Genomic DNA, 18,062 nt, shown 5'->3' on the forward strand with positions numbered 1-18,062 from the left:
GGCAGGCGCCGGGGATGGAATTTCCATTAAGAATTAAGCAGGACAGCACTGGGAAGCCAGGCAGGCAGAGGGGAGGGGGTCGAGGGGGATGATGCTTCAACTCCGAGCTACCCTGGGGCAGCCTCAGTTCTGAACTGCCTTGGAGAAGTCCTCCGCCACTTCTGCCTTGAGGCACAGGCCTTGCTGGGGCCATGGCCCAGAAGGATGGTCAAGGGGAGAGGAGTTGCATGCAGGGGCCTCTGTAGGGAGACTTGGAGTTGCTGCAGCCAAGACTGGAGCCATGAGGCGGCTCCCCGGGAATGGAGAGGTGGCCAGCGAGCCTATAGGCCCTTGGGGCCTATGGGGCCGACAGGAGCCTAGCAGGCTGGGCTGCGCCGTATGTATCTGGGAAAGCGTGCGTGTGTGTGTGTGTGTGTGTGTGTGTGTGTGTGTGTCTGTGTGTTGGGGAATGCAGGGTCACGGGCATTCATACCAAGTGCTGCAGAGAAACATCTAGCAAATCAGTCCTAGCAAACTGTTCCCCTCTTGCCATGAAACCCAGGCACAGAGTCTGGACCCAGAAATAAAAGCTCTCTGAGGCGTTTTGCTGACATTTATCCTGTTTATGATCTAAGCCTCCTCCTATTTCTAGCATATTAAAAAATACCTTAGATTTCCAGGTACTTTTACATTCCTGATCTCATCTCATACTTTTAACCACCTCATGAGGTAGGCAGAGATTATTATGATCCTCGTTGAAAATATGGGAAAACTGAGCCTCAGAGAGGTTAAGTGACTTGTCCAAGGATACACAGCTAGAAAGTAGTAGAGACAGGATACAAAGTCAAGCGTCTGAAGACAACGTCCAGGTTATTTTTATTAGGCTATCTGACTTACCAGAAACTGACTCAGAGAAAAGATTCTGCAAACTTTGCCCATTTGAGGAAGGCTGTGGCACCAGTGTTAATGCCCAGCCAGGTGGGTGGCTGGGGGCCCAGGCTCTGTCCCCAGGCCCTGAGATGACCTTTGTTGGGATAGGAACTGAAGCCCCTCTCAAGGGTCTGGGGACTAGAATCAGGTTGTCCGGAAGGATGGAGGCTGTAGTCGAAGCTGGCTTGTCTGAGGGAGTGACTTGGGCACCCACAGAGCCTGGGGTGCCCAGAGAGCTGAGGCAGTTGAGTTACTGTCAGGAGCTGCCATGTGTCCCAGGCCAGGAGCAGTCATCATTCCTAGCCAGGGCCTGAAAAAGGGAACAGGGACACTAGCATCAAGGAAGAGAAGGCTGAGGTGGACCAGGGAGCTGTCATCAGGTTGTGGAGATGGGGCTGGCTTCCCTGTCCCTGAGCATGTAGTGTGAGCACATTGACATAGTTTGCACATGAGGGATTTAGGTTAGATGCCAAGGAGAACTTCCTGCCAATAAGAGTTTGAGCTTGGGAACAGGGCCAAGGGAGGCCAGAGGATGCTTTTCCTTGGTGATCCCCGAGAGTGGGTAGAGGCCCTCCAGGGCTCCCCTCGGGATTCATGGCAGGGTGGAGGGAGTTGAATGGAATGGCCTTGCAGCTTCCTTCCAGTTCAAGAATGCAACATTCCTGAGTTTTTGGGTAGGAATCAGGCTTCTTCTCTAGACTTAGCCATCTGACAGGAAGAAGTCCAGAGGGGAAGTTTGACGGGCCCCAAGTTAGAAGGAGTCTTTGCAAGCATCTTCTGTCATTTTTGGCAGATCAGCGACCTGGAGGTGGGTGATCTTATGTGGGTGACTTAGGTCCCAAAGGGAAGCACCAGTGGTGAATAAACAAAGTCGCATTCCAGGAATTTGGGGGCTGCTCAAAGTTTGGCGGCTCCCTCGCAGAGCCTGTGAACCGCACCCAAACCCCTCCTTGTTTGGTTTCAGCTCCAAGGAAAAACGATCGCGGCGCATTTCCTTCCCTTTCCAGATGTTGGCATGCGGGGCACATGTGGGCACCCCCGCCCGGACGGCTCCGAGGCTCCCGGGTGCTTACCCGCCGTGATTGCCCCCCTGCCCCGGGGTGAGCCTGGTCTCTAATTAGACCTGACCGCGTCCCCATTCCAGCGCGCCCCACAGACGAGAGCGCGATGTTTCCACTGCCGGGGGCACCAAAATAGCCTCGTGGCCCGGCTGAGACTCCAGGCAGCGGTGGCTGACGCGGGACGGAGGCTTGGCAGGGAGCGCGCTGTTGTGGAAGGTCCTGCAGTCGCCGGGAGCGGGCGGGCGGGGGCCGGGCGGGGCGGGGGCGCGGGCGGCGGGCGGCCCCTGGGGCTGGGCCGGCTGAGCGGGGCCACTTGCGCGCGGCCTCTGGAGCCCAGCTGCGCCCTGCCACCGCCGGCCGCTGCACCCACCCGGCTCGCCCGCTTCGCTGGCTCGGAGTAAGTAGACACCCTCTGCTAGCAGACACAGAGTTCAGGGGCTAGTGCGGGATCTGCCAGCCTAGTCCTGGACAGAGCACGTTTGTGACTATTTGGGTAGTAGGTGTAAGTGTGTCGGTGTGAGTGCTTGTGAATATGAGTGAGAGCCAGTGGGAGGGAGTGTGTCTGGGTCGGTGTGTTAGCATGTGGAACTTTCTAGCATGTGTCCCTGGGTGTAAGTATGGGTGGAGACTGTGTCGGTGTCTGTGGGGACTTACACGTACGTGGGCCTGGAGAGTGCCTACCGATGGCGTGTGTGTCTGTGTGGCACGTGCTGCCCTGTGTGGACCGTGTCTATTGCCCTGGAAGTGCATTCGTGTGTGTGGTAGGAAGGCTCCACGTGGGCTGAGCCAGTGCATGTGTGGACAGATGGATGTGTGTGTGAGCCAATGAAGGCAGAAGCTGGGGGATAAGGAGTGTTATCTGAACTCAGACTTTCTACTGTGACCCGATTTGTCCCCAGCTGGGGTGTCTTCTCTGTGGGTCATGCGGCTTTGGTTTCTCAGGACTTTGAGCAGGACAGGAGCTCAGAGCCAACACTGGAATGAATGGGGCTCTGGGCAACCTCATCTGGTTGACCAGGATGGGGGAGACCACTAGTGGGGACCCCACTCTCAAGCTGAGAGAAGAGGCAGGAGGACAAGGGGATGAGCAGACCACACAGCCATGCCCACCCACAAACACTCCCAGGGCACTCACACCCACGTGCTCACAGCTGCTCACGTGTACACACATTCCTGCCCACACACGCCAGTCTTGCACACACTTCCTCTGAGGACATCCATGCAAACACATACTTGCAACATGTATATGTGGACAATGACATGTATGCAATAGGCACTTACGTGTGTAAAATATGCATATACACAAACACGCACCCTTGGCTTGACCCACTCTCAGCCTCCAGGCGCCCTTTTATGCTCCCTTTAGCCTACACATGGCACCTTGGACGATGAGCCCAAAAATCTGGCCTCGATAAGGAATATCTTAAGTCAGGGCTTTGGCTGGGGGGTCGAGGCAGCTGGTGATACAGTGCCTTCAGGATGCCCCATTTGACCTGGAACTGAGGCTGCTCATGGAGCCTGGGCATCGGACCCTGGGACTTGGAAGTGGCTTTTGCCCTGTCAGAAGAGCAAAGGCCAGTCTCAAAGGCTGAGGCGAGCGCAGCCCCTGTACTTTGCTGCAGGCTCCAGGTTATACTCCGGATCCCCCTGCAGCAGAAAGCAGTGAGCCTCCTGTGGGCTGGGGCCTGGGTGGTTACCTGACAGGGAGGAGCAGAGAGCTGAGCTGGGCTGCCTCTGTCTCTTCTTCAGTTTTAATCAGCCCTGTTTGAGTCGCCCATCTGCAGGTGAGGCTGGAAGGGCTAGCCTTTGCTTTGCGCCTCTCTCCTCTTCCAGTGGTATCTCTTTTCTTGACAGACTCTTGTTCCCCTGACTTCTTTCCCCTGGGGACTACTGGGGACACACTAAACAGTGCTTGGAAAAGTAGGTGCCCCAGATATCAGCTGGTCATTGTTGTTATTATCATTATTATTATGGCTTCTAGAGCTCTCCCATCCCAGCCGTTCTCCTCTGGACAGGCTTCAGTGATGTGCCCAGACTCTATGTGCTCCTTCAGTTGGGAAATTAGAACGACGACATTGGCTTTCTTCTTCCTTGGTGTTTGTGGTTTGGTCCAAGGAGTGCCTGAGCCCTCAGCACACCAGTGGCCCTAAGATGCAGGGAGCAGATGGGCTCTAGCCATTTCCCGGGGAAGGTGCTGGGATCCACCCTCCCACGGCCCGGTCCTCAGCCGGACTCTTGAGGAAGTTTAAGTAAGGGCAGGCTGTGGTCAGCCCAGCAGCCTTCTTGCAGAGTGAAGGTGGCGAGGGAAGGAAGTCTGCACACCTTCCCCTTTGTGGGGTCCCAGCCACCTTAGGACTCAAGAAAGGCTCTGGAAAACTGGAGGAGTCATGGTGAGTCCCAGGCTGTTTCCCAAGTTTTTTTTTTTTTTTTTTGTGAGGAAGACTGGCCCTGAGCTAACATCTGTTGCCAATCTTCCTCTTTTTGCTTGAGGAAGATTGTCACTGAGCTAACATCTGTGCCAATCTTCCTCTATTTTGTATGTGGGATGCCACCACAGCATGGCTTGATGAGCAGTGTGTATATTCGTGCCCGGGATCCAAACCTACGAACCCCATGCCGCTGAAGCACACAATCCCAACCACTACACCACCGGGCCATTCCCCCATGTTTTAATTAATCAAATACATATACCTGTCAACCAGAATTTCAGAGCAACAATGAGGAATTGTAGAGCGTCATGGCAACCCCACTAAGTCAACACAGTTCCAGTTTAAAGAAGAGAAATCAGACAACAGAATAATGGTAATAACAATGACAACTATTTATTGAGTCTTTAATATATACTTTATTTTCACAACAACCTTATTAGGTTAATAGTCTCATTTTTTTTATCTGACAAGGAAATTGAGGATTAGAGTGCTCAAGGGATTTCTACAGGTCTCTGTGACTCCTGAGCTCATAGCGTGACCTGTGTGTTTCCCTTCTTACTCTGGCTGCTGGGAAGCTCTTAGTCCATCATATTGCTCCATCCTAGTAACTGTGTTAGTTGGAACCCTGGCTTTGACTTTTAGTTTCTGCTTTAACAACTGTACAGTATACACATCTTTAACTGTCAACTCCCACATCCTTTGTAGAAAGAGATCAGAATAAATAAATGAACAACCAGCAATTAAGCATTCTATTGGTCTCTGAGGATGGGAACTGTGTTGCATGGATTTTTTTGAGCTGTCTCCAATTTCAAATATTTCAGCTGGTTTTCAAACCATGTGTCTCAATTTTGGCTGCTGTATCTTTGGACTGTGATTCGTGACCATGTCTTGGGGCTTTTCTTCCTTGCAGTTCTGGGAGATAATGCCCATCTCTGTCCTGGCTTGGACAATGGGGCTTGTTGAGAATGAATTGGGCCATTGATAAATGCCCTCTGCTCTGAGTGCTTCAGCTGCCAGCTCCTCCTTGTCTCAAAAGCGTGAGTGTCTGGGTGCCCGAAGGAGTTTGACTCCTGCCCTAAGCCTGGCCCTGGCCCCATGGCCACCCCTTCTTTGTGTGACCCTGCCTAGGCCCAGGGCTCTGCTGGGAGGTCTGTGTCTCTTGGACCTGAGCTCTGCCTCCCGCTGCATGGACTACACGGTCTCTGATCAGGGATAGCCCTTCTGGAGCCCGAGCTCAGGACGGGGAACATGGGTTTTGGAATGTGGAGAAACATGTGAGGGGGCTTTTCTGCCTCCTCCTCTGGATCTGTGAGGCCATAGGCTGGTGCCCACTCCTTTCTCTTTCCCATTGAGGGTCTCCAGTCTGCCAGGTGGCTAGGGAGTCATTTGTTGCCTCTTACCTGTAAGAGATATGGGTCACCAGGGGCATCTGAATGCATGGCGGGGCTCTAGCCACATGGCGAAGTTGGTGAAACTCCTAAGTCACTCCAAGCCTGGTTATCTTACCTGCCCAAGGCTCTTAATGTTTGGAAAGGGGAGCAGTGGGGGGCAATGCTTAGCCCTAAAGAAGGATTAGAAGGACTTTAATGGGGAGCTTTCAGGCACTGTGTTGGGATCTTGCTTCTCAGTATACAGTAAGTCACCCCACACTGGTGGCTGTTGCCCACATTTAAGACTAATCCCCCCAGAAGCATTTGGTGACAAAGTGGCAAGGAGGAATCATTGGCCTGAGGCCCTGGGAAGTGCCTGGCGCTGGGTGATGTGCTGGTGGGTTGGTGCGGGAGAGGAGTTTGTTCCTTCCCAGGTAAATGGCATCTGAAAAAGGTAAGACTAAGACTTGATTGCATCTCTGCTGAGGATTCTGATTGTTCGCTGGGCTTTAAACCCAACCAAGTGAACCAGGTTTAAAATCCAGCAAGAGCCCATCAGGTGAGATGGTCAGAACTTCTGTGGGAGAAGGCTTACTCACAGTGACTTACGTTTATTTAGTATGTACTAAAGGCCAACCCCTTCATTAGGCTCGTTGCATGTTTTGTTTCACGAAACCTCTGGAACAAGCCTGTGGGACAGGAACTGCTATTTTAAAGGCAGGGAAATGGAAGCACAGAGAGGTTAAAAGATTCGCCCAAGGTCAGAGCTGGCAACAATTCCATCCCAGGTCCGTCTGACGCCAGAGTCTGTGGTGAATGCCGACTGACCACTGCCCGGTTCAAAGACCTTGAAGGCAGGAAAATCCGCCCCTTTGGGCCAACTGGGGAAGGGCTGAGTGCCTGACTTGTCTGTCTGGCTCCAGGACCTGAACTTCATCAGCTTCATTGGCCTTTCTAGCCTCAGACGGAGACGGCTGCTTTGTGGGAAGCAGAGGTGGGGGGGGGCTCTTGGGTGGGGCAGGGGTCCCCTCCTCCCTCAAGGTGGGCAGCACTGGGCTTCTGAGGCTTCACTTCTCCCCTGGAGCAATCTCTGTCCTGGGAACCCAACCTCCACCCAGCCTCTGTGGTCCAGCCAGCCTGGTGTCCCCTCCCCCAGCTCCACCATCTCCTTGGTGCCAAGCTCTGGGGGAGTCCTGGATCCCCTGAGGGTGTCTCCAGGCAGAGCAGACCCTGTTCAGCATGATGCAGTGTCTGTAGGCGTCAGCAGTTTGGCTGGGCAATTGGGTATAGTGTGCATTTTCTGCTGGAGGAACGGAGGTTTTGTCTTACAAACCAAATATCCTGGGTCTGGAAACCATGTGAAATGCAGCCTGTGGTCTGAGGGTGTGGGCTGCATCGTGGGCCTGTGTGTGGTGCTGGTTTGAAAGACTTCGTTGGGGAACAGAACGATCGACTCAGGCCATCTCACGTGCTCTGATGGAAGGTCAGAGGTGGGCCACACATATTTCCTCTGCAGGGTACAGAGGAAAGAGCATGGGCTTTGTGATCAGACAGACCTGACTTGAAGCCTCGGTTTCCTCATCTGTAAAATGGGGCTCCTCATAACGCGATGGTGATGCTAGAGCTAGCAAGTTTGTTTGAAGTATGGTGTCTGGCATGGAATGGGTGAGCCACAAACGGCATATCCTTCCTTCTTGTCCTGCCCACCTTCTGGGAAAGAACGCTAGACTGATTGATTGGCCAGAGATCTGGATTCCAGTTCTAGCTCAGCCTCTGGGTACACTATGTTATCTTACCCTCGGGGTCTCACTTTGCTTGTGTCTAAAATGAAGGAAGAACTAACTTCCCTCACTCTTCTGTATTTTTTGAAGATAATGAAAGAAACTGAAGTTAGGGGCTTTCTTGGAAGATGCAGAAAGTTCAGACACTATTATTCATTTATTCATGCCTCAAATATTAATTGATATCCTGTGATGTGTCATGACCTGTGCAACGCACTGGGCATACACATGTGTAGGGACTATTTTGGTCCTCATGTAGCGACCAGACCATGTGGCAAGACAGCCTTGTAAACCAAGAGTGACAGGCCTGTCTGTGGGACATGATCATGGCAGGTATTGGAAACATTCATGTACTAGAAGAGCAAGTGTCATCTCCAACTGGGGAGATCAGAGAGGCCTTCCCAGAGGTCACAATCCTTGGTCTGGATCTTGAAACACAGCAGCAAGTTGCCAGGAAGATAAGAAAAGGGCATTCTAGGCGGGGAGACCAGCACACGCTAAGGCACAGAAGTGGTGCCTAGGACGGTAAATGTGGGGGACTTTAAGCAATTAGTATGACTGGAGCGTGTAGTGTGGGTGGTCAGTAGTGAGAAATAAGATGGGAGGCATTACAAAGGGCTATCAATGGGTGTCAGGCCTTGAAGGCTGTGCTGAGGTGTCTGAATTTTTATCATGTTAGATATGGGCAGCCACTGAGGTATTTTAAGCAGAGGTGGGTCATGGGACAGGGGCTCACTCATTCATTCAACAAACATAAAAACAAACAATTTTTATGTCACTTTTAATTTTGATATCGTATCAAATTAATGAAAATTTTCAAGACTGGTAAAAGAGACCCCTCTTTGTCCATATCCCTTAATTGCTTACAGGACGCTCCGTTTACTTTATGGCTTTCATTCTCTCTCTCTCCAATAATATAAAAATGCATTATTTTTTTATTTATGTAGATTTTAATTGTCTATATAATTTATATTTTATTGTTCATTTATTATTTTTTATCATATATGTATATATAGGAATACGTATAAAATATTCGTATTTCTGATCAACTTAAGAGTAAATTGGAGATGTGATGCATCTTCACTCCTAAATACTTCAATGTGTATTCCCTTAAAAAAAGGGTATTCTCTTACCACTGTACAATTGTGTCCTAACAATGTCTTTGCCTCTCTCACCACATCAGGATCCAATCCACAAACTGCGTTTAGTTGTGGTGTCTCTTCCATCTCCTTTCATCCAGAGCAATTCCTCTGCTTTATCTTTCTTGACCTTTATGTGTTTGAATAGTACAGGCCAGTTATTGTGTTGAATCTTGCTCAATTTGGGTTTGCCTGGTGGTTCCACATGATTAGATTCAAGCTATACGTTTTGGGCGAGAATCCCAGTGAGGTGCGGTTATCATATCAAGAAGTACAGGGTGTGGGGACTGTCCTATTGCAGGTGATGGGAGCCTTCGTCACCTGCTTAAGGTGATCTTCACCAGTTTCTCCCCCGTGAAATTATTTTTCTCTTCATAATTAGTGAGTAATTTGTGGAGAGATGCTTTGAGATTATGTAAATATCCTGTTCCTCGTCAAACTTGCATCTACCAATTTTATCATCATTGATACTTTTGAATCCATCATTTCTTCTATACTTACTAGTTGGCATCTGCTGGTAAGAAAGACATTTCTCTTCTCTCTTCCTCCCTCCCTTCCTTCCTTCCTTCCTTCTTTCTTCCATTACTATGGACTCATGAATTCTTGATTTATTTATTCATGGGTTATAATCCATTAGTATATTTTATTCTAATGTTCAAATTGTCCCAGATTTGATCAGCGGGAGGCTCCTGTTTCTTTCTGACTTGTCCTGTGATTTTCTCAGCACGTGCTTACTATCTGCTGTAGCAAGGTGTTCCAGGTTCATTTCACTCTTTCTTTGCACCAACCCTGGAATTCACCATTTATCCAAGGAGCCCTGGATCCCTTTAGTGGAGAATCGTATTTAGAAACCAAGATCTGGGGCTACACATGCTCCTTGCTCTTGTGTGTCATTGCTTTTATACCCTCTTAGCAAGCAGAGCTAGGACATATATATATTTGTCCATATTTATTTCTATAATAAAAAACAACAAATTATTATATGTTTTTAGAAAGAAAAAAACCCCAAGTGACTGCGATAGAGAGTAATAGGATAAAAGTACTTTAGATTGGGTGGTCACGGAGGGCCTCTTTGAAGAGGTGACTTTTAGAAAGACCTACAGTGTGGAATGGATGGATTAGAAGGAGGGAGAGCCTGGAGATTGTTTTAATTAGCTAGGAAATAATTATAAGGACTTGAATTAAGACAAGATAGAGAAGAGGTATAATCAGGTGACTGGTTGAATGCAGACAGTGAGGGAGATGAAGGAGTTAAAGTTACTCCCAAATTGATGTCTCAAAGGCCTTCAAACTCAGCATGTCCAAAACGGAAGTTCTGCATTCTTCCTTGCACTATCCTACTCATATGTGGTCCTCTTCAGGTATTTCAAATCTCATTGATGGGCTCCTTCCTCTACGCAGCTGTACAAGTCGGAGAGAGCTGCCAGTCATCCTCAGCACCTCTCTGCCTCAAAGCCCATGTCCAATCCATCACCAAGTCTTGTTGATGCTCTCTTGTAAATATCTCTCAAATCCATCATTTCTCTCCATCTCCACCAGCATCACCGTAGTTCAAGGTACCATTTTCACCTTTCCCAAGTACCACAAGAGCCTTCTAACTGGTCCACCTATATCCACGCTGGGTCTCTCCAATTTCTTCTCCACCCAGCGGCCAGAGTGCGTTTCAAAACACAACTCTGTTCATGTCATTTCTCGCCTTAAAAATACTTCAGTTGTTTCCTATTTATCTTAAGATAAAGACCAACTTTTTAGTAAGTGCTGCAAGATCTTGTTTGTCCGACCTCTGCCACCATCTCCTACATCTTCCTACCTGGCACTCTCTTTGTTCTCTCTTCTGCCACACCGGCCTCGTCTCAGTCTCTTGGGCTTATCAGGCTCCCTCCTGCCATAGGCCTTTGCATTTATTGTTCCTCTGCTTAGAATGCTCCTCTTTTATGTCTTCACCTACTGAATTCCTACTTGTGTCTCAGTTCTCAGCTCAATTGTCACTTCCATGACCTCCATGATTAGGTCAAATCTCATTTTATAAGACTTTAAAACACCACATACCTCCTTCAAGGCTTTATCGTAGTTGCAATTTTTCAATTATTTGAAATTATTATATGATAATCAATGCTTACTTTTCCTGTTTGATGATGCATTCTTTGAGGGCTGGGACCATGTCTTGTTTTGCTCATTACTTTATCCTAGGAGTTAGCATGTTACTGACACATGCCACAAACATTTGTTGAATGAATGAATGAAGTTTTATCAGCTGAGAAATCAGATAGATGGTGGTGCCATTCCGTAGAATAAAAATTCTGAAGGTGAAGTAGATTTGAGAAGGAAGATAATAATTCATTTTAGGACATGTTGTATTTGAGGTGCCTGTCAGCCACACGTCTGCCCCCCAAAGATCTTACCATCTTCTGGGCAAACAGATTATATTGTCACTCAGTAGCTTTTGGGGGACTGGTGATAGGTGACACCTAAGTCCTGGATGATTCTGAGGTGGCTAAGTCACATGGCATCACTGAGTTATGGCTTCACCATCTACCCCCCGCTCTGGTTTGTAGACAATATAGGAGGCCTGACCAGCCTCCAGATGGTCCTGACTTGGTTGCTTGTACAAGGGATCTTTATAAACCCTTATGAAGACTCCTTGGAGCTTAAGAGTTACTTGCATGATTCACATCAGTCAGGAGCTGCCACCCTCCTCCCCGCCCCTGAGACTGCACTAGGCATAGGCCTAAAAGAGAATTCAGAGAGGGTGTTACTAAGCCCAGTGAGCTATCCTTACAAAGATGCCATTAGCACTAGGACAGAGAACCCATCCAGTCACTCTGGCTCACTCACTCTTGCATTCCTCTCTCACTCATTCAATTATCTACTTTGCCTTCACTCAGTCACTTAGCCACCCACCCGCCCATCCAGCATCCACCTATTCATCCACAAACAAGACTTTGTGTTGGATTTATAGCAGGACTCAAGGCTGTCGAGTCACCCTCACCCCCCTCTCCTTTATCCCTCTTTCATATGGTCCTCACAGCCCAGAAGCCTAGGTGAGCAGACCGTCGGGGTGGGGAGATACCACTGTGCTGCTTGAGTGCTGGGTTGTGTGTTGCAGGGTGTTAACAGGAAGAGAGGGGGACCAGAAGCTGCCACACTGATTGCTCCTCTTATCTCACTTTCTGCTTTTCTAGAGTCCTGTTCCCTCTTTCACTGGTGATGAGATCTTAGGAATTAGGCTCCTTGATCAGAGAGATAGAAGGTGGTAGCTGATCTCTGCAGAGGTGCTCAGGGCTCAGGCCTGAAGGGGAAAGAGAAACCCAGCTCCCTATGAGCCCCACCATGGAAAAGAGGATGCTTTTGTTTTCTTCTTCATTTTCTACCAGGATTGCACTTTTAACCCTGTGGAATTTGCAGAGAGGCTGGGGGGAGGGTGAGAGAGCAGGATTTAAAATGTGGCATTTAGAAACCAGGCAGTAGACTAATCCTGGCCCCGCCCCTCCAGAAGCTACTCTTTCAGTTCTCTGAGGTTTGTCATTTACAAAAAGCCCCCCAGAATGTGTGCTGTCCATCTGCTGTGACATCGAGCAGGGCTGGAACTGAGCAGACACAGGACAATGGCAGCCACATCAGATAAGAGCATCTTGGAAAAATGCCCAAAGATGCCGAGTATCCAAGTTACAGTCTCATTCACTCGTTCCCTCCCTCACTCTTTCATTCAACAACTATCTACTTAGCTCCTACTCTGTGCCATGCACTGTTTTCTGCGATACAGCAGTGACCCCTGGTAGAATTGGCTTTCCGATGTGGGACGACAGACAGCGAACAGGTTGATGTACAGTATGCAGATGGTGCTGATTGCTATAGAGAAATATAAAGCATGGCAAGGGAGTTCTGAGGGTGGGAGAGGGTTTGTACATTTATACAGGGTCAGGAGAGTCTCTCTGATAAGGAGATATTTAGACAGAGGCCAGAGGAAGTGAAAGGGTGAGGTGTGTGAATATTTGGGGGAAGAGCAGTCAAAGAGGAAAGACCAAAGCCCCAAGGTTCGTGTGAGGTGGACCCAGAAGGTCAACATGACGGGATGAAGGTCAATATAATGGGAGTGAAATGAGAGTCGAAGGAGTTGAGGTCATTGCAATAATGGGGGCCAGATCATGTAGGTTATTTGGAGAACTTTGGCTTTTAATCTAAGTGATATGGGTGGACGTTGGAAGGTTTTGAGCAGAGAAATGACACGCTCTGGCTGCTATGAAGATAATAGATTGTTGAGGATGGGGAGGAAGATAAGTTAGGAGCCTACTGTAGTAAAGTAGGTGAGAGGTGGTGGTGGCTGGGACCAAGGTCCACTTATTCAATTCATCTATCCATCCATTTCACTTTTTATTCTACCAATGTCTATCTAACACTGCCTACGTGTGAGGCTCTTCATCACTATTCATCCATCTTTCTGTCCCTCAGTGATCTGCCCGGCTATCTTCACTGCTTTTTAACAAGTCTTTACCTGCTACATGTAGAATGTTATGCTAGATGCTGGTAGATATGGGCATATCTTTCTAGAACTTTGTCCCTAGCAGGGGAGACAAGAGGCACCCATAGGAGATCAACAGTCAGTTACAAAACCAAGCAGGCCCTGGCAAGCCCAAGATGAATGGTGTCGGCACTTCAGCGTTTAGGTGCCCTGTGGTCTGCGGGTCACCGTAAGCTTGCAGGAGGAGGCCACATTTAAGTTGAATTTGGTGGGTGGGGACAGCAAGTCAATCCTGAAGACCGGCAGGGAACTTGCCTTGATGCTTGCACATAAGGGACACGTTGGGGCGTGCAGGATGGTAATGCCAAAAGAAGTGGGGTGGGCTGGAAACAGAGTCTGGAGGGTCATGAGCACCAGGCTAAGGAGTTCAGACCTGAGTGGAGAGGTACTGGGAAGACGTCACAGGTTTTCAAGGAGATGGCACAATGAGAGCTGTGTTTTAAGAGGCTGAAACTAACATCAGAATGAGGAGGGATAGGCTGGGGGCTGGGAGGCCAGCAGGAAGACAATCACCTTGTGTAGGCCTAAGTCTTAGCCTTATGGCCAGCAGGGTCCCTGAGGTTAGGAGGACTGTTGGGGTGGCCCCCAGATGCACAGTGGGCAGGGATGCAATGATGTGGGGGCTCCACTGGCTAACACAAGCAGCAGGTGATGTGAGTGGCTGTCACTGTCTTTGAGTAAAGAACACAGAGCAGCCTGGGTCTGGACAGAGCAAGCTGGAGAAAAGTTTGGGTATGGCCATGAACGACTCTTTTAGAAGCTCCTGGGAAGGGAAATCATTGTGTTGTAGGAACATAGAGTCACAATAGGAGTTCATCTAATCCAGCCCTCTCCTCCTACAGACTGGAAAGTTGGAAGCCCAGAAAAGGCATTAATTGTCCCAGGCCATACAGAGCCCTTGTGGCAGGGAAAGGTCAAGCATCTTATTTGAACTCATGTTGGAGGAATTACTATGTTTTATTTAATTATGCATTTACATCTCTCTTTCAATGGAAGAGGAAATTCTAAGAAGAAAATTGTTTTATTCATCTACTTCTCTATCATCTGGCTGGGGCCTGATGCAGAGCAGATGCCCTCTTGACCCAGACCAAGGCTGATGTTAGACTGCTCTCAGAGTGGGCCAGATGTGGGATCAGAAAGAGCTGCCTGTGCATTGGGGGACAGCCTGGCTTTGGATCCCTCATGCACTCACGTGGTCTGGCCTGTGACCATTTCTACCTTGGTTACACTCACAGCCCTTGGCAAAGGCTCCCTGGGGGCCATGAGTGGGAGTGAGTATAGGGGGCTGCTGCCATGAAGGCGCCTGCTGAGAGGGAGAGGGAGAGGAGACAGGTGTGGGTGAGAGGCTGGCATGTTGTATGCCCGAGGCCACTGCAAGAGAGAAAGTCCTGCCAGGCTCAAGAGAGAGCAGCCCACAAGGGGTGTCACAGTTTCTAGAAGGGCACCTGGGATGCATATTTGGGGGTTAAATCCAGTGCTTGGTCTGGCCTGAGGCTGGACCCCCAGGGACTTCACCAGACCCACTTATTTGCTCCCCAGCTGGCCAAGGGAGCTGAAGGCCACTGCTTTAAGAACAAGTCCTGTTCTCTCCCCACAGCGTGCAGAAGTCTGTGATGTAACAGCAGGATTTCACGTGGAATTGTCCTTTGACGTGCCTCCATGCCCACATTTAGGATCCTAGTGGGGAGGGCTGAGCTGGAGTCGATTTCCTGAAAAGTCAGAGGGGTTTGGACTGTAGCTCCAGCCCGCCCAGGCCCCGGGGTCTGCATCAGTGCCCGATGGCTAATTGGTTCTTAAGCTCTTGGTCAACACGTTCTGTTTGTCTTGTGCTGTGGAGCTGGCAGAGGGATTTCCACATGGAGGGGAGTGAGTTATATTCGTGAGCAAGCCAAACTGGTAGACACAGGAAAATAAGTGCCCCCAGTTCAGCATCACTCAGTGCAGTCCTGGGGAAGGCAGTGGTGTTTTCTTCAGGTATGAGGTCATTATGTTCTCCAAGGTGGCGTCATGGACTAGGCCAGGTTTTGCACAGAACTTGAGAGCGAGGGAAGAAAAAAGTTGAATTCTAGTCTGGGTTCAGCTACCAATTTGCTCTGTGACTTGGGCAAGTCACTTCCCTCCCTGGGCCTCTGTTTCCCTTTGCGTAAACTACAGGATTAGAAAAGACATTTCTCAAGGACCTGTCCTCTTATAACATTCCAGGTTTCTTACTTACCTTACACTAACAGGAATTTTGGTTAGGACCCTAACTTCCAGATTTCTATCCTGGCCCAGGGCTCATTTTTCACTTTGCCTGAAATTCTGCCTTTGAAGATTCCTTCCTTTGGGTCTTTCAAGAGACTTGTGTTTTCATAGACCACATTGCCTAACAAAATCCCTCTTATTTTTATGACCTCATATAGGGATACAAAGCAGTGTCATCTTCATTATTATATTTTGATCTTTACAACATTTGTGCTGGATAATCAAAGATATGTTGTTATCTCCAGTTTGCATGAGAAAAGAGGCTCAGAGAGGTTAAGCAACTGACGAAGTTCACAGAGTTGGTTACTGGCAGAGCTGAGACGAGGCTGCTGGTTTCTTGGCTGCTGGTCTGTGTGCTTTTGTGCAACCTTTTGGGTTTGGGAAGAGGAGTGAGAAGGACTGCACGGGGTGGGGGTTGTGGTGTTCATTAGGTGGCAGAACTATCAGGATGGGAGCATCTGCCCCCACATACCTGTGCCATGTGAGGCCAACGTGTTCTTAGCTTGGGGCAGCCCCACTCAACCTGGGCACAGTGGTGAGGGCCTGTGCTGGCCCCTGCACCCGGATACACAAAGGCAGGTCAGGGCCAAAAGCAGGGTGTCTGGAACAGCTTTCACCACCCATCCTGCACTACTGTTTGCTGTAGACTGCTTTAGCGGGGTGGTGGGTATCTGGCCAAGACCAGGTCTCTTTTTTTTCTCCCTTTTTTCCCTAGCTTTATTGAGATATAATTGACATATAACATTGTGTTAAAGGTGTACAATGTGATGATTTGATATACATATATATTGTGAAAGGATTACTATGATAAAGTGAATTAACACATCCATCACCTCACATAATTACCTTTTTTGTGTGTGAAAATATTGAAGATCTACTCTCTTAGCAACTTTCAAGTATATAATACAGTACTGTTAACTGTAGTCACCATGCTGTACATTAGATCTCCAGAACTTATTTATCTTATAACTGGAAGTTTGTACCCTTTGACCAACATCTCTTCGTTTCCCCACACCTCAGCCACTGGTAATCACCAATCTACTGTTTCTGTGAGTTCAGCTTTTTTAGACTCCACATATAAGTGAGATCATAAAGTATTTGTCTTTCTCTGTCTGGCTTATTTCACATAACATAATGCTCTCAAGGTTCATCCATGTTGTCACAAATGGCAGATTTCCTTCTTTTCATGGGTGAATAATATTCCATTGCATGTGTATACAACATTTTCTTTATCCATTCACCTGTTGAAGGACGCTGAGTTTGTTTCTGCGTCTTGACTATTCTGAATAATGCTGCAAGGGATACGGAGGTGCAGATTTCTCTTTGAGATAGTGATTTCATTTCCTTCAGATATACACCTAGAAGTGAGATTGCTGGATCACATAGTAGTTCTATTTTTAATTTTTTGAGGAACCTCCACACTATTTTCCATAGTGGCTGCACCCATTTATATTCCCACCAAGAGTGCACAAAGGTTCCCTTTTTTTCACATCCTTGACAGCACTTGTTATCTGTTTCCGTTTTGGTAATAGACATTCTAACAGGTGTGAGGTGATATCTCATTGTGGTTTTGATTTTCATTTCCCTAAGGATTAGTGACGTTGAGCACCTTTCATGTTCCTGTTGGTCATTTGTATGTCTTCTTTGGAAAAATGTCTATTCAAGCCCTCTGCCCATTTTAAAAATTAGATTCTTTGTTTTATTTTGTGTTATTGAGTTGTATGAGTTCCTTATATATTTTGGATATTAACCCCTTATCAGGTATATGGTTTGAAAATATTTTTTCCCATTGGATAGGTTGCGTTTTCATTTTGTTGACTGTTTCTTTTGCTGTGCAGAGACTTTTTAGTTTGTTGTAGTCCCAATTGTTTATTTTTACTTCTGTTGCTTGTGCTTTTGGTGTTAAATTGAAAAAATTCATTGCCAAGACCAATGTCAAGGAGCTTTTCCCCTCTGTTTTCCTCTAGGAGTTTTATAGTTTCAGGTCTGACATTTAAGTCTTTAATCCATTTTGAGTTAATTTTTGTAAGTAGTGTAAAATAGGGGTCCAATTTCATTCTTTTGCATGTGAATATCCAGTTATCCTGGCATCATTTACTGCAGAGACTTCTTTTCCCCACTGAGTATTCTTGGCTGCCTTGGCAAATATTAGTTGACTGTATACACAGGGGTTTATTTCTAGGCTCTTGGTTCTTTTCCATTGGTCTATGTGTCTTTTTTTATGCTAGTTCCATACAGTTTTGATGACTATAGTTTGTAATATAGTTTGAAATCAGGAAGTGTGATGCCTCCTGCTTTGTTCTTCTTTCTTAACATTGCTTTGGCTATTTGGGGTCTTTGTGGTGCCATACAAATTTTAGTATTGCTTTTCTATTTCCCTGAGAAATGCCATTGGAATTTTTTTTTTTTGTAAGGAAGATCAGCTCTGAGCTAACGTCCATTGCCAATCCTCCTCTTTTTGCTAAGGAAGATGGGCCCTGGGCTAACATCCGTGCCCATCTTCCTCCACTTTGTATGTGACGAGGTTATAGCATGGCTTGACAAGTGGTGTGTCAGCCCGTGCCTGGGATCCGAACCCGTGAAACCCCGTCGAAGCAGAGTGCAAGAACG

General features: G+C 47.9%; 1 protein-coding gene across 1 annotated transcript in view; it reads left to right on the top strand.

Moving 5' to 3' along the window:
- Positions 1-280: 280 nt before the first annotated feature.
- INSC (INSC spindle orientation adaptor protein) overlaps positions 281-18,062 on the top strand; it is a 126,973-nt gene continuing 109,191 nt past the window's right edge. The window contains exon 1 of the mRNA XM_058544693.1: positions 281-376. Within this exon, the coding sequence (XP_058400676.1) occupies positions 281-376 (96 nt within the window). The remainder of the gene's footprint in view (positions 377-18,062) is intronic.

Source organism: Diceros bicornis, chromosome 7 (assembly GCF_020826845.1).
Source record: "Diceros bicornis minor isolate mBicDic1 chromosome 7, mDicBic1.mat.cur, whole genome shotgun sequence".
Lineage (NCBI taxonomy): Eukaryota > Metazoa > Chordata > Mammalia > Perissodactyla > Rhinocerotidae > Diceros > Diceros bicornis.